The 15,139-nt window shown below is 57.4% G+C and overlaps 1 protein-coding gene across 1 annotated transcript in view; it reads right to left on the minus strand.

Annotated features, from left to right (window-relative positions):
- The window catches only part of PITPNM3 (PITPNM family member 3), a 68,477-nt gene continuing 53,338 nt past the window's right edge, over positions 1–15,139 (minus strand). The window contains exons 12-20 of the mRNA XM_054709254.1: positions 14,693–14,887; positions 14,023–14,171; positions 11,454–11,570; positions 8,614–8,730; positions 8,116–8,264; positions 7,711–7,860; positions 4,576–4,759; positions 1,659–1,787; positions 1–306 (exon numbers count right to left, since the gene is read on the minus strand). Of these exons, the coding sequence (XP_054565229.1) occupies positions 1–306; positions 1,659–1,787; positions 4,576–4,759; positions 7,711–7,860; positions 8,116–8,264; positions 8,614–8,730; positions 11,454–11,570; positions 14,023–14,171; positions 14,693–14,887 (1,496 nt within the window). The remainder of the gene's footprint in view (positions 307–1,658; positions 1,788–4,575; positions 4,760–7,710; positions 7,861–8,115; positions 8,265–8,613; positions 8,731–11,453; positions 11,571–14,022; positions 14,172–14,692; positions 14,888–15,139) is intronic.

The raw sequence follows: 15,139 nt of genomic DNA on the forward strand, positions 1-15,139 counted from the left end.
TCAGGGCACCGACTCGAACTTGGGGGGCCCGCGCGCCCAGCTGAGCGCGGACAGGGGCCGCTCGTGGTCCTTGTCGGACTCGGGCTGGCTCTGGGCGCGCTCGGGCTTGGGGTTGGCGGGCGGGTCGGGCTGCTGTACGGACATGGTCCTGCGCAGGTGGTTGCGCTTGCGGAGGAAGTCGGGCTGCGCGTGGAGGCCGAAGCTGCCCTTGCGCAGCACCATCCGCGCGCTGTTGTTCTTCTTGGGGCGCGCGCGGTGGCTGGTCTCCAGGGCGGCCAGGTGGGCAGCGTAGCCCTCGCTCAGGAACTGCGGAGGGGACAGGAGTCAGGCCAGCGGGGCAGGCAGGCGCCTGGTCCTGCCCCCACGCCCCAGCGTCACCCCTTCTCTCCCTCCCATGGAGCCTCCAGCTTCTCCGTGGAACCTGCGGGAAACTGGACGCTCTTACCATTCAAGGCTCCCGCCCCGCTTTGGGCAGCTGAGCCCTCACGTCTATCTGTACCTGTGGGCCTTCCGGATCCTCTGGATTCTTGATGGGGGCGGAACTCCCATCCTTGTCACTTTCACTAAAATCCCAAACTGTCAGCCTCTCCCACCACCCACCTTCTAGCCCAGGGAATTTAGTCATGTTCTGGCCCCGACAGCGGCCCTCTGGCCACTCCTCTCCGCTGTGTGCTCAGCTTGCTGCGCCAACAGCAGCAGCACCTCAGGCCCCACCCCCGACTACAGACCAGAATCCGCGTTCAAACAACATCCCCATGGGACCACGAGTTTGAGGTCAGCACTGCTCTAGGGATCCCCACTCAGGGGTCCCTCCACCTTCACACTCAACATGCCCCGAAAGAGCATTGCCTTCCCCTCAATCTGCTCCTCCACCTGCTTCCCCCCAAGCCGGAAACAGGATGCCCTCCTTGCCTTTCCCTTCCTTCGTCCCACACATCTGAACCGCCATTACCAAATCCAGTCCCTCTTCCTAAACGGGCCTCTCAGACCCTCCGACCTCTCTCCCCTTCCACTGCGCTGCCACCTCCTCCCACCCACCTGCCACCTGCCGCCTCTGAATTGCAAACACTCCGCAGACCCAGAGCCTGGCAAGGCACACAGGCCATGCACGCACTGCCTCCCCAGCCCCTCTCCCGCTCCCCCCACGTCACACTCGGCCACGCTGGCACTGGCCGTCCCCAGAATACACACGTTCTCTGTCACCTCCGACCTTTGCTTTTGCTGCTGCCCCTGTCACAAACGCTCCTCCAACCGCAGGCCCTTCTAGGGCAATGCCTCACCCTTCTGAAAGCCAGCCTTGCTCCGAGGCCAGGGTACCTGTCCTTGTCTGGGGCCCCACCATCTGTGCTCCCCCTTCATTTGTTATGGCTCCTGCCACACTGCACTGTCACTGTCTGCACATGTGTCCATCTCCCTACTGGGCTGGATGACATGACGCCCGATTCCACCGGGGACTCTCCCCTGCTCCCAACACAGGGCCTGTCTGTTTCAAGGCAGGGGTCCAGCAGTATTTGCTGAATGAATGAATGAGTGAATGAATGAGTGAGTGAGTGAGCAGATGAAGGAATGAGCAAATAAGGGAATAACCACCTACTCCCCCTTACTCTTTCCCTGGCCCCCACTCCTCAACCCCCAGCCCCAGCCCAGCCTCCACCCACCTGGCATTGGGTTTGGTACTTCTTGGTGGGCCGGCCCACAATGAAGATCTGGGAGGGCGGCAGGCCCAGCACGCTGTAGACGGAGATGTCCTTCGTGGAGCCATAGGCAGCGCTGATTTTGATGAAGCACTGAAACACAGAGCAGCTCATGGAGGGAGAGGGAGGCCCAGTCACTCCCCACCCCCGCTTCCCCCCATCCCCGCCAAAGGATTTCTGGATCTCCATCCCCCAGGAAATTCCTGCTGGGGGCCCTTCTCTATGCACCAATAGAATCCAAGTCATGGGTCTGCCTTGAAGTGGCCTCCCTTCTCTGCACCCACCCTACACCCCTGGCCCACACCGTCAGCTGAGCTGCACTATTCATAGGTCATGTGACAATGGGACAAAGAGCTCCTTTGGGGACAAGGAAGTTGAGGGCCAGGTTCCCAGGTTTCCATATCACAGAGCCAGTCTTGTCTGTCCTCCAACCCCATGCCATCCCCACCGCACCTGACTGGAGGCGCCATTTGGCCACTGCCTGGTGCTGGTTGGTCTGATGTCCTCCCCAGAAGCCTCATCCATCAGAGGATGGCCCAGCTCCTCCTCATTCCAGCATCACTTCCAGATCCTCGCCCACCCCACCGGGATGAAACCCCACCTGCTCTGAGGTGCTCACCATCTCGCGGCTCCTCACTTTGAGCCCCCCATTGACGTCATCTTCTCTCCCATTCACCCTCCCCCCAAGTTCACTGGGGACTTTTGGTCCCAGCTTTTCTTCCTCCTAAGTCCCACCATCACTGGGATGACTTCCTGTCCACACGGATGACCCCCCACCGCCTGAACCTCTCAGCGTCTTGCCTTCTCTAAGGTCAATGACCAGCACCTCCAAGACTGGACCGGGAACAGCCCCCTCTGAACTCTGAACCTTCGCCTTCCCACACTGACGCCCCCTTTCCTCGATGTCTCTGACAGCCTCTGGCCTTTGCCCACCTGCGTTCTCTGCACGCCTCTCCTGCCTCACCCCTCCTAACCCTGCCGGGGCTCCCCATGGCTTCCCTGGGTTCTCTCTCCTCCACCTTGCATTCTCCAGGCCCTCATCCTACAAATACACACACACACACACACTCAGACACACACACACACTCACACATACACACACACACACACACACATACACACACTCTCTCATACACACACACACACTTACACACACACTCACACATACACACTCACACACACACTCACACACACACACTCACACATATACACACACACACTCATACATACACACACACACACACTCACACACACATTCACACATATACACACACACACTCACACATACACACACACTCATACATACACACACACACACTCACATATACACATACACACACTCACACATACACACACACACACACATACACACACACACATACACACACACACACACACACACACACCCCTCAGCCTGGACTTTCTCCACATCCACCTTCTCCGTTTCTACATGCTGGCTGCCGAGAACTTCTGCAAAAACACAGAACCCACAGCCCTGGCCCTGCATATTCTTTCTGCTCCCCTCCCCAAAACCTGCCGATTTTTACTTCCCTCCCCAGTCCTGGGTGTCAAACCAGAGAGGGCTTCCCCAGCCCACTGGCCCTCTCCGCATTAGCTGGTTCCCCCAACCTGCCTTTAGCCCAAAGGAAGGAGCAGTTTCTTTGCCCCTCCCTGTCCCACCTCCTGACTCGCCCCAGCTCACTCCCCGCAGCCTCAGTCCAGTGAGTCCACACCCACCCACACCACTGCCCCTCTGAGCCGAGACCCGCCTTCTCTGCTCCCACCCCACTGCTCTGCCCCCCTGACCTTCTGAGGTGCCCCTTCTTCCCTCAGGTCAGCAGTGTCCAGCCTTCATCATAAGGACATTTGTCCTTCACAAGGACACTCCCTCCTTCTAGAAACCTTCTCCTGCCCGATCCCAGGAAGCTCCTCCCTCCTGCCTCCTCGCATCTGGCGCCCCTGGTTCCTCTGCTGCTCCTCTTGCTGCCCTTGGGGGCTCATCACAACCCCTCTCACCCCCGCCCATGGCTTCATTGGCCTGCTCAGCTGGGACTGACGTAGCGCGTGTCCAATGGCCATTCCAGCCTCAAGGCGTCCACAAATAAGTTCATCTTCCCCCAGCCTGGTCCCCTTGCATTTCATTCATTTGCTCATTCATTCCGCTAACATCTATTGCGTGCCTACCCTGTGTCATCATTGCCCCATTTGCTGGAGATAAATTGGTGACAAAGCAGCCACAACTGTGCCTTCATGGAGATTACAGTCGGGTCAGATGAGTAGCACCTGGATTTCTCCTGGTTCCTCAAGAGAGATATCTGAGAGCTCCTCTCTCCCTCCACGAAACCATCACTGGGTCCTGGCAATTCTACCTCCCGGCTTGCCCATGCCTTTCTCTCCATCCCATGGCTACCACTAGACTCTGGTCTACCTGTCTCTCGTTTGGGCAACAGCTTCCTGACATCCCTGCCTCTTGCTGCTCCCACTAATCCGTTCTCCACAGAGCTGCCAGAGGGATCTTTCTCCAGCCCAAATTAAGACACTGCCACTTTAAGCTCTTCCATGGCTTTAAGTTCTTCCATAGTTTCCCATTGCCCTCAGCAGAGAGTTCATGGTCTGGGCCTGGCTTCTAAGGTTTTCAACACCTTGGGCAAGTCGGTGAGCCTCACCTTCCTCATCTGTCACTGGGGATAACAATACCTACCTGGAAGGGCTGTGAAAGGACCCACTGAGATCCACTCGAATGACCTTTGCCAACTGGCCATCCAACGTGCACAATGGGAGGTGGTGGGTAAAGGGATGAGGGCCCACGGGGTTGAGGGAGGAGAGTCCTAGGGGCCGCATCCCTGCCCAGGCCGCAGCCCCACCCCAGCTGGCCGCTCACCTCCTGCACGAGGTTGCGGAGGAAGATGGCCTTCTGCCGCAGCGGGTCGTGCACCAGCCCGTCCGAGAAGAAGATCATGCCCTGTGGGAAGTTGTGCTGGGACAGCCAGGAAACCACCCGCTGCTTCTGCATGTCCGGCCGCCCCGTGATGTAGAGGATCATGTAGCCCAGGTCTTGCCAGTGCCTGGTGAGAGGGCATTGCAGCATCCAGCCCCGCCCCAGTCCACCCTCTGCCCAGGGGTCTGCCCGCCTGCTGCCTTCCTGAGAAGACAGAGGGGCTGCTCCAAGGAGCACTAAGGAAAACCAGGGGGATCCCCAGATCCATCCTCCTAGTTGAGCCCCTGAGTCCTGGACATCTCTCTCGGATGCTCCACACGCACCGCGTGCTCACAGCCACTGGTCCCCCGACTCCGGGCCCTCTGCCCATGTCCCTTCTTTGTGGTGCTGCCTATGTCACTCGAGTTTCTGGAACCAGAGATAAGCGCCTTGGATTCCTGCCCTTTCCCTTTGCCGCCCTCCTTCCTCCTCCAATCGGGGAGCGGCCTTTCATTCTACCAGGTCCTTACTGCGTTCTCCCACCGCAATCCACTTCTCAGCCTTAGCTCAGGCCCCAGGTCTGCCGGGGCCACTACAGGAGCGTCCTGGCGGGGCCCTTTGCTCCACGCCCCCCCACACGCTTCAATCTAACCTGGGCCTGCAACCTTGGGCAGGTTCATTAACCCTGTGAAATGGAGATAATATTAGCACCTACCACGCAGGTCATGCTAAGGATGAAATAAATGCATTAATCCCAAATATCCCTGGCCTGCTGTGCTTCATACAGGTGCTGCACTATTATGCCCTGTACTGTTTCCATGGTGATGTTTGTAAATCACAGATCTAACTTTGCCTAAAGCCATTCCTGGCTCCCCAGTGCCCTGAGGTCATGAGCCCTCTCCTCACTAGTGGCCTCCATGCTGTGCCCTTGAGCCTGGCCTCCCCCAGTCACACGGAGCTGCTTGGCTGCCCGGGACCAGCCTTGCACTCTCCCGCTGCACACCCTCCCCTAGCAGCCTCGGGGTCCATCTCCTGGTGTTCCCATCCTCCCAGCTTTCCAGGCCCCTCCTCCAGAAGCCTTCCCAGCGTCCCAGGCAGAATCAGCGTCCCTTCTCTGTGCTCACACAGCACAGGGGGACGAGCGCTCCGCTGCCTCGCATGGCATCCTGGCTGGGAGACGTCAGCTAAGCGCAGACCTGTTTGGGAGCTGCTGGGGCACTAGCCACCCACTGGCTACTACAGATGGGGGTTTCCAGACCTGGCAGGTGACCGAGGAGATTGGGGAGGTTTTGTAACAATGCACGGGCCCCGGTGTCACCCCCAGAGAGTCTGGTTACACTGGCATGGGATCCAGTGATCTGTGATGAGAAAAAGCAGCTTCTGATGGGCAGCAAGGTTTGGGGAGCACCGAGTGGCCCCAGAAGCCCGCGGGAAAAAGGGGAGATCACCAGAAGGATCCCCAGAGAGGAAGGACCAACCACAGCCTCCCTTTCCCAGCTGTGGGATAATGACTGGGCGGGCTTTGGAGGAGATGTTCATGGGAATAAACGGCACAGCCTTATACGGGGGATGACATTGAGCCCGTCCGTGACCTGTTCCCACAGGGCATCATGAGTCAGCCGTCCCCTAGGAGCCCCCGAGCCAGGATAGTATTCTCTCCCCAAAGCGGTCACTGCGACTGGGGTGAGGCCGGACCGTCACTATCCCAACACCAAGGACTCCCAGGACCCGGGACCCGTTCCACTCTTGGGGTTCTGATCACTTGGAGTCCTGGATCAGTGTCTCACACCCGTGACTTGATTCCCCACGGACCGTGAGACTCCTCCTCCTCGGATCTCTCCTCATCAGTGCCCAGCACAGGGCCTGGCTTAGGAAAGGGAGGCGGGGGTGGAGGGAGGCAGGGAGGGCGGCAGGAACGAAAGTGGTGCCTCTTTTGCTTTTCTATTGTCAACACCCTCTGCACCCCTCTCAGCAACGCAATGGCCTTGCCCTGTCCTAATCTGGTCTCCAAAATCAAACCCTGACCTTGTCCCTCTTGCCCCCCATATGCTCTCTGCTCTTCCCTGTCCTTGTCACCTTGTGTCCTCCTCTTGGCCTGTCTAAATCAGTCAATTTTCTTTCTTTCTTTGCCTTTTTTCATTTGATAATATTTGTACAATGGCATGGATTGAAAAACATATATACGTCCATCCTTTAGGGGCTATCTCAAATGCCACCTCTCCCAGGAAGCCTACTCTGCTTTCTCCAACCAGCTGGAATAGATCCCATCTCTCAACTAGCCCTGTGGTTAGCTAGTCTCGAAAGATGGCCCCTCAGTGAGCACTGGTTCCCAGCATTCACATGTATGTGGGCCCATCCCCTTGAATCTGGGCGCATCCTGCGACTAGCTTATAACCAACAGAATGCAGTGGGAAGGACTCTGTGCCTTCCAAGGCTGGGTCAGAAGAAGGCTTGCAGCTTCCACCTGGATCTGGGACCGAGGGGGAGCCAGCCACCCTGTGCACCATCTGAATAGCCTGAGGCCTCCCAGGCTAGCCGAGGGCAGCAGCCATGGGGAGACACAGAGCCCCCAGGCAAGGAGCAGCATATGCAGTCAGCAGCCAGCCCCCCTGAACATCCGGCCCAAGGGAGCCTTCAGATGCCCCCAGCCCAGACCACCTTCTGACTGAAATTGCTAGAGACACCCCACATGAGAACCTTGCAAAAGAACCCAGACAGTCCGAAGAACCATGAGACAGAATCATAATTATTATTTTAAGCAGCTAAGTTTGGAGCCATTTGTTACACAGCAGGAGATCATCAGAACACACGGATTTATCCTGATTGGGGTCAGAATGTGAGAGACCAGGCCTGATTCCCTGCAGAGAAGGCTCAGATAGAGTTAGAGTAAGCGGAGGAAGGAGGGCAGGGCAGGCAGGGGGATCTGGGGTCTAGGACACGGCAGGAAGTATCTCAGGGATGCAGGTAAATTAACACTGGAGCCTGGCCCGGAGGCCAGTGGGATTCCTGGAGGAAACCAGAAAAAGCTTATCTGTCTCCCCCAGGTCTGCTGGCTCCTGCCCACGGGGGACATGTCCCTTGCAGGGAAGTAGCACTCACCGGACAACATCCACTGCCCCCGGCCGGACCTTGGGGTCACTTCCCATGATGGACACACTGGCTGCAAAGGACCCGTCGATGCTGAATACCACGCACTCCATGCCACGGGGCAGCACCGTGAGGTAGCTCGTCGCACAGGTCTGGTCGCCCCTGAAAAGTACCACTGGTGCTCAGCCATGTGCCCAGGTCAGGGGTTAGCTGTGGGCCACAGGTCAGCGTGCCACTGGGTCAGAGCTCAGTCTGGGTCCAGAAAATCTGATGATGACCTCGTCCATTTTCTCTCTCCCCACAGGCAGGGATGAGGCCCAAAACAGAGTACCCCGAGGGCCCCATCTTCCGGAGAGGCTCGGCTGGAAGGGCCAGGGCAGTGGTGCAGCCACCATGGGAGTGTGTCCTGGGTCTCACCTGACCACCATCTTCACGGGGTACACGCCAACCCCCAGGCGCCGGGGCCTCGGCACGCTGTACGTGATCCGGCCGCTGCTGTTGGTGATCTCCGTGTCCAGGTGCACCCAGCGGCCCGAGGACGGCTCTGCCATCACCAGGATGTCCACCTGCAGGCAGCAAGGGGGCCAGGGAACACACTGAAACTGGGGTGCTGCAGGCTTGGCTTGGGGGCTCGGCCAGGGAGCTCTCTGCCAAAACAGGACTCCGAGGCTTGGGGTCCTGCCTGATGTTTCCTGGTTCCTGCCACCCTCTCTCTCTCCCCACTGCAGCCACGACTGGCCCCTCAGATGCACCAAGTTCACCCCTGCTTCCTGGCTTGCCCCCCGCCCCTGACCTCCCCAGGCAGGGTGTCTCCCAGCTCGGCCTCCTAAAGCCCTCAGCCCACATGCCATGGGGTACCATGAGGCACCTGGTGCGCGTGTGGGCAGTCAAGGAGGGGATGCCCAGCCTCTGTACCTTCTCTCCCGTCAGAGCCACCATGTCCAGGGGCCCGTACATGAACCGTCCCACCAGGACCTGGGGGCCGTCTTCGGCGGCGATCACGTCGTTGGCCCGGTGGTTGGCAGTGACGTTCTGCAAGGACAGAAACCAGCTCAGCCTCTGCATAAGGGGCTGCCGCTTGCCTTTCCATGGCATTGTCCTCAGGACTGGCTGGAGGGACATGGACCTGCCAAAGCATGCCTTCCTATTAGCCCCCGTTAGAGCTCCCAAGACACGTTCACATGAGAAAACAGACCCTGACACCCTAACGCTGTCCCCCGTGAGCGCTGGGGTCCCCGGAGGAGAGCATTATCTGCTCCCATTGTCCCCGCGGCCCCGAGGAACTGCCAGTCCTCACAGCCTGGCATCCTCCTGGGTTCCTAGGCTGGAAACGGCCAGTCCGCTCCCTTCGCTTCTTCCTTCCACCTCTCTGCTCACGTCCCACAGCCATTTACCATCTGTCTTCTCTTAGTGAGGATGGACAAGAGCAGAGAGAATCGTGTGCCTGACCAGCTCCTCCGCCGATCCACGCGCGGCCACTCTGGTGGCCTTCCCTTGCTGAATCCCCATGCCACCCCCGCCCCAGAGGATCTGGAGCCACCCCGGACATCGCATCATTTCATCTGCAGTCATCCCAGCGTCCCACCCTTCTTCCCTCCCGGTGTCAGCTCATTCTGCAGCTCATTGGCCAGCACCCCCTCTCTCAGCCTGGCTTCAACACCGCAGTCACTCAGTCCGGCAGCCCTTCCCCTACAGAACTGCCCCCCTGGCATCTCTCCCCCACACCGTGTTCTCTCTCACCTGGGCTCTGCTAATGGCATCTTAATGAAACTCCATGTTCAAAAACAGACCCCCCGCAGGTCCGCCAGCTTTACAAAGCACAAATCTGTTAGCCCCAGGGCCCCCGGGTGAAGTCCAAACCATGAGCTCAGCGTTAAAGCCCTGCCTGGGCAGCCGCTCAGCCCTCTTTCCTGCTCCCCTTCCGAGCCCCTCTGTCCTTTCAGGCTGGGCTCTGCAGTGGCCTCTAGGCCTTGGCTCACACTGGGCCCCCCACCCTACATGCCATCGCTGGCCTCCTGCCCCCGGAGTCCAGCACATCCACCATGACCTGACTCAATGTTGTCCCCACCCAGAAACACTGTTTGGACACCCCCAAAAGGCCTCTACCTCCTCTCAGTTCCCAGGGAATTTTAATTCAGTTCAACAAACATTGGTAGCCACCTCGTCTGCATCGGTCCCTCGGCTGGGCTTGGTGGACACAAAGAGGAACCAGACATTAACCCTGCCCTGGGGACACTCCATCAAGTGCGGGACCCAGGCCCCCTCACAGGAACACGGGACGGGGAAGAGTTGGTTCATGGGAACAAACACATGGAAAGATGCTCGACCTTCCTAGGTAGTCATCAAGGAAATGCAAATCAAACCACAATGAGATACCATTTCATACCCACTAGGATGACCAGAGTCCAAGTGACAGATAATAACAAGTGTTGGTGAGGATGTGGGGGACTCAGAACCCTCGTACACGGCTGGGGGGTATGTAAAAGGATGGTGCTGTTTTAGACAAGTTTTGCAGTTCCTCAAATTATTAAACTAGAGTTACCCTTTGATCCAGCAATTCCACTCCTAGGTATATGCCCAGGAGAAATGAAAACATCTGTTCGCATAAAAACCTGCACACAAATAGTTACAGCAACATTATTCATAGTGGACAAAGGGTAAAAAGTGATTCATGGATAAACAAAAATGTGGTATATCCATGCAATGGAATATTATTCAGCCATAAAAAGGAATGAAGTACTGATGCATGGATGAACCTTGAAAACATTATGCTAGGCGAAAGAAACCAGACACAAAAGACAATGTATTGTATTATTCTGTTTATGTGAAATGTCCAGAATGGGCAAATCTATAGAGACAGAAAGATCACTGATTGCTTAGGGCTGGGGGATGATGGCGAAAGGGTGTTTCTTTTTGAAATAATGAAATGTCAGGTTGCATACACCTGCAAATACACTAAAACCTATTGAATTTTAAGTGGGTGAATAATACCTGAGTTATAGCTCAATAAACATGTCAAAACAGAAGAGTCAATTCATGGAGCACTGATCACCTTCTACCTGTTAGGACTCCTTGTGGGGTCTATGTCTGGATCTTCCCACCAGACTGGAAGTGTCCCCCATAGCAGTGGCTGTGTCTGTAAAGCCCTATTCTCCACTCACTCCCTAGAAGAGGGCCAGGGACACAGTGGGCACTGATTGCTTACTGAGTGAATAAATGAATGTGTACAGCAAACTCCTATTTATATCTCAGTGTCCTTTAAGGGTGACTCTTCATGGAAGTTGTGCATGTCCTGCCCGGCAATTCTCCTTTCTATCTCCTTCCTACGCTTTGCCTCCCTCTGTCATGGCAAATCTCTCTCCAGACCATACTTGGCGAGTCAGACTGTGAGCCCCATGATCATGGACGGGGCTCTTTCCAATTCACATCTACATCTCTAGAGGCCCTGCATATAGCAGTTGCTCCATAGTTGGCATCTCATTATCCGCAGTGCCCTGGACCCCCATTCTTCGGGTTCCCCTGGATTCAGGCCACCTGGAACCAACTCTCCCATCTTGCATACACCCCCAAGCCCCACCCCACCCCCACTGCAGCACCCTGAGCTCATCTAAGCATAAAGCCCAGCATGTGTGAGCGCTCAGCTCTCAGGGGCAAATCAAAGGCCTTACCTGCCATGTGGATGCCCCAGCCCCCAGGGCAGCCCCACTTCTCTGAGGTCACATCCCAACCAGGGCGTGACTCCAACCAGCACATACCCGCAGCTTGACCTGGGTCCTCTTACGAAGCCACTTCTCTCGGGGGTTAGTGGGGCTCAGGGTGGCAGGATCCAAGCCATCGCTCTCCTTGATGGTCACACTCTCATAGCGCATCACCTGATAGATGCCAAGCAGGGCTCCAGGTCAGGCCATCTCGACCCCTCCTCCTCCTTCCCAGAGTGTCAGGGCCCGTCAGCTTGTGGCCAGAAGGCCCACCCCCAAGCCTCCTCACCTCCCAGCTTGGAACCCTCAGGAGGCTGGAGACCCCAGGACCCATGTCCCTGCCCTTCTGTCCTGACTGCTGGGACCAGAGCACAGGCCCACAAATGCTCTCTGGCCTGGGAGCAGCTTCTACCCTCCACACCCCAACTTAACAGCTAGCTGTGTCTGTACCCATTCTCTGCCTTCCCTCCTGTTAGGTAGGTGACCCTCACCTAAGGTGGCTGAAGCTCTGATCCCAGCCCTGATCCCAGCCCCTCCTGCCACTCAAGGCCATTGCTCCCGCAGCATTCCCTCTCAATCCTATAAGGGACTGATCGGTTCCTCTCCACTGAACCATTCTCCTTTGCATACAAGTATGCTATAACCGTGCTCACCTTAAAGAAAGAAAAAACACTCTCTCTAGGACCCCTGGTGTCTCTCCAATGATCATCACATTTCTGCTCTCCCTTTCTCTGAGCTCTGTCTCCCCTCCCTACCTGCCTCCTCCCTCTGCCCACTCCAATCAGGCTTCTGTCCCCATTGCTCCACTGAAGCCATTCTCACCAAAGCCCCGCCCATGACTTCCATTCTGCCCCACTCAGAGGTCCTCTCTCATCCATCCTCTCTTGCTCGGCAGTGATTCTTCCTCTCTTCCTCTTGGAGCTGTAGGACTCAACCTTGAACTTCTCTATCTATGGAAAGTCCCTCAGTATCTGTGGTGTTGTGATTTATCATAAGAAATATATATTTGTTTTTTCACCTCCATTTATGGCGCAGAGCTTCTAAAATCCTTGTAATTTCCCCAAGTGATGAGAGCAACAAAGGTGTCTTTTATGTTAGTGAGGTGGCTTGTGGGGGGGCTGGTTGCTAGGGAAACCAACCTCGTGAATAGAGGGTTTGAACTTTCAGTCCCAACCCCTCACCTCCAGAGAGGAGAGAGGGGCTGGAGGTTGGATCAGCAGCCAGTGGCCAATGATTTCATCAATCGAGCCTAGTCATAAAGCCTCCATAGCAACCTCCACAAATAGGGTTCGAAGAGCTCCTGGCTTGGTGAGCACGTGGAGGTTTGGGCAGAGCAGCATCCCAGGGGAGGCAGGGAAGCTCCCGCCACTTCCCCACACCTTGCCCTAGGCGTCTCTTCCATCTGCCTGCCCCTGAGTTATATCCTTTTATAATAAAATGCTGATCTAGTAAGGAAAATGTCTCTGAGTTCTGTGAGCCACTCTAGCAAATTACAGTCATCAGACCCAAGGAAGGGAAATGGGGACCTCTGATCAGTCCATCAGAAGCCCAGGTGGCAGCCTGGGCTTGCGATTGGCGTCTGAGTGTGGGCCGGGGGGGGGGGGGGGTGTCAGTCTTGTGGGACTGAACCGTTACCCTGTGGGATCTGAGCTATTTCCAGGTAGGCAGTGTCAGAACTGAGTTAAATTGTGAGGCACCCGGCTGGTGTTGGAGAATTGCTTGGTGCGGGGAAGAAGCCACACTTTGGAATTGGTGTCAAAGTCAGAGCATTGAACCTGTCACCCTGTCATTGGCTTTAAATGCCATCCCGGCTCTGATCATCCACATTTTTATCTCTAAGCCTGACATCTTCCCAAGCTCCAGACTCTCTACTCCCCTTCCTTCTCCACATCTGACAGGCATCTCACCCTCCCAGGCCCAGAGACAAGACTCAGTTTCCCCGCCCCCGCCCCTGCCCTGCTCCTCCCCAACCGTAAGGAATGGCACTCCTGTGAATGTTCACGTGGAACAGGACCCGTAGGCTCCCCTCTCCCTTACAGCTCCGACGTCAGCGGGGCCTGTCACCCCAGCTCAAACCCTCAGCGCCTCCACCACCAGCACCTCAGCCCAAGCTGCCCTCGTGAAGTTGGGCTCCTGTGTTTGCCTCATGAAGGGGCTCATGCTTTCTCCCCACAAACGGCAGCCTTCCTCTTAAAAACACAAGTCAGTTGAAATCTCCCCCTTGTTCAAAACTCTGCAATGGCTCCTGATTGGACCCTGCATAGCATCAAACTCCTGACCTTGGCCATCTAGGCTGTGTGTGACCGGGGCCCACCCCCTACCTCCCACCTCCTCCCCCAGGCTCTCCCCACCCACTGGCCTCTGTGCCACCGACAGACCAGGACACTGAGACCCGCCGAGAGCAGGCCTTTAGTACTCCGCTCTCCAAGTTGAAACGTGGGTCCATTCTCCCATGTAGTTTCTACTGAACTTTCTAGAAAGTGCCAGGCCATCAGCCAGGAGCCAGTGCTCCTTATGAAGCCCATGGTCTGACTGTCGCCCTCCCACCTGGCTGAGTGCTGCAGGGCCAGCTCTTCTCCAGACACCGAAGGGCAGGACCCTGCGGCGGCCCTGAGGGGCGGCGTACCTGTCTCAGGATGAAGGCCACCACGTCCGTGGACTCCCAGTAGCTGGCGTGGAAGAGGTGGGGCAGCGCCACAGTGGGGAAGGCGGTGAGGACCTCCGGGCAGTACAGGGCGTAGTCGATGCGCTTGGCACCCCACCACTTGGCCGTGACTGAGGGGCCGAGAGGGAGGTGAGGACAGAGCAGACTGCCTGGGCCTTGACCCAGGGGGCAGTGTGGGACCCCATGCACAGGCGCAGTAGTGGACGTCCCACTCGGGGCGCAAGTGTGAGGCCGGCAGCCAGCTCACAGTGAGCTCTGGGACGTGGCTTCTCTCCCCACCTCCCACCCTCCCCTCCTCTAGGACACGTGCTGCAGGCTGGTCCCCAGGAGTGGGGACCCACAGAGGCGTCCACGGTCCCACCCCCGGGGCTGCCGGTCAGCAGGGTTCCCAGTGGGGAAACGGAATGTTGGGATCAGGGCTCTGGCTGAGGTCAGAGCTCAGTGTGTGCCAGGAGGGATCCTGGCTCATTCCACAGTCAGGGTCAAAGTTCTCTCTGAGGTCAGAGTTCAGTGTGATTTCAGTTACCCCTCCTCCCTGGCCTCGGCAGCTCTGGCGGTGGACCAGCAGCCACCCAGAGGTAGGTCCCTCTCCCTTGAACACAGGGAGACCCCCCAGATGACCCTCACTCACTGCAGGAGGCGCCGACGGGTGCCAGGCTGTCTGAGGACTCGGAGCTCTCGCTGTGCGAGCTGCCCTGGCTCATCCTCCGCCCTGGGCACTGGGACCTCGGGGCCTGAGAGGGCGAGGCGGGGGCGTCCACCATCGGCGGGCTTCCCTGGGAGCTGCCCTCCAGGAAGAGGGAGCTGTGGGTGTGCAGGGCATCCGCTGGAGGGAGAACTTCACAGTCAGGGCCGAGGAGCGTCTCAAACAGAGCCCCATGCTGTGCCGGCCCCACGCACGTGGGAGGCAGGCGGTCAGCAGTGACCACCCCGGCCCTGCTCTCTCACCCCAGACAGGCAACCTGCACCTCTCACCCCCAGAACCTGGCTGGGACGCCTTCCCCATAATACATAGTTGGGTTTCATGCCCTCTAAGTTGTGGGCACAAGTCAGGGTCCCAACTATCACTCCTCCCCTA

The sequence above is a fragment of the Eptesicus fuscus genome, chromosome 20, assembly GCF_027574615.1.
Source record: "Eptesicus fuscus isolate TK198812 chromosome 20, DD_ASM_mEF_20220401, whole genome shotgun sequence".
NCBI lineage: Eukaryota > Metazoa > Chordata > Mammalia > Chiroptera > Vespertilionidae > Eptesicus > Eptesicus fuscus.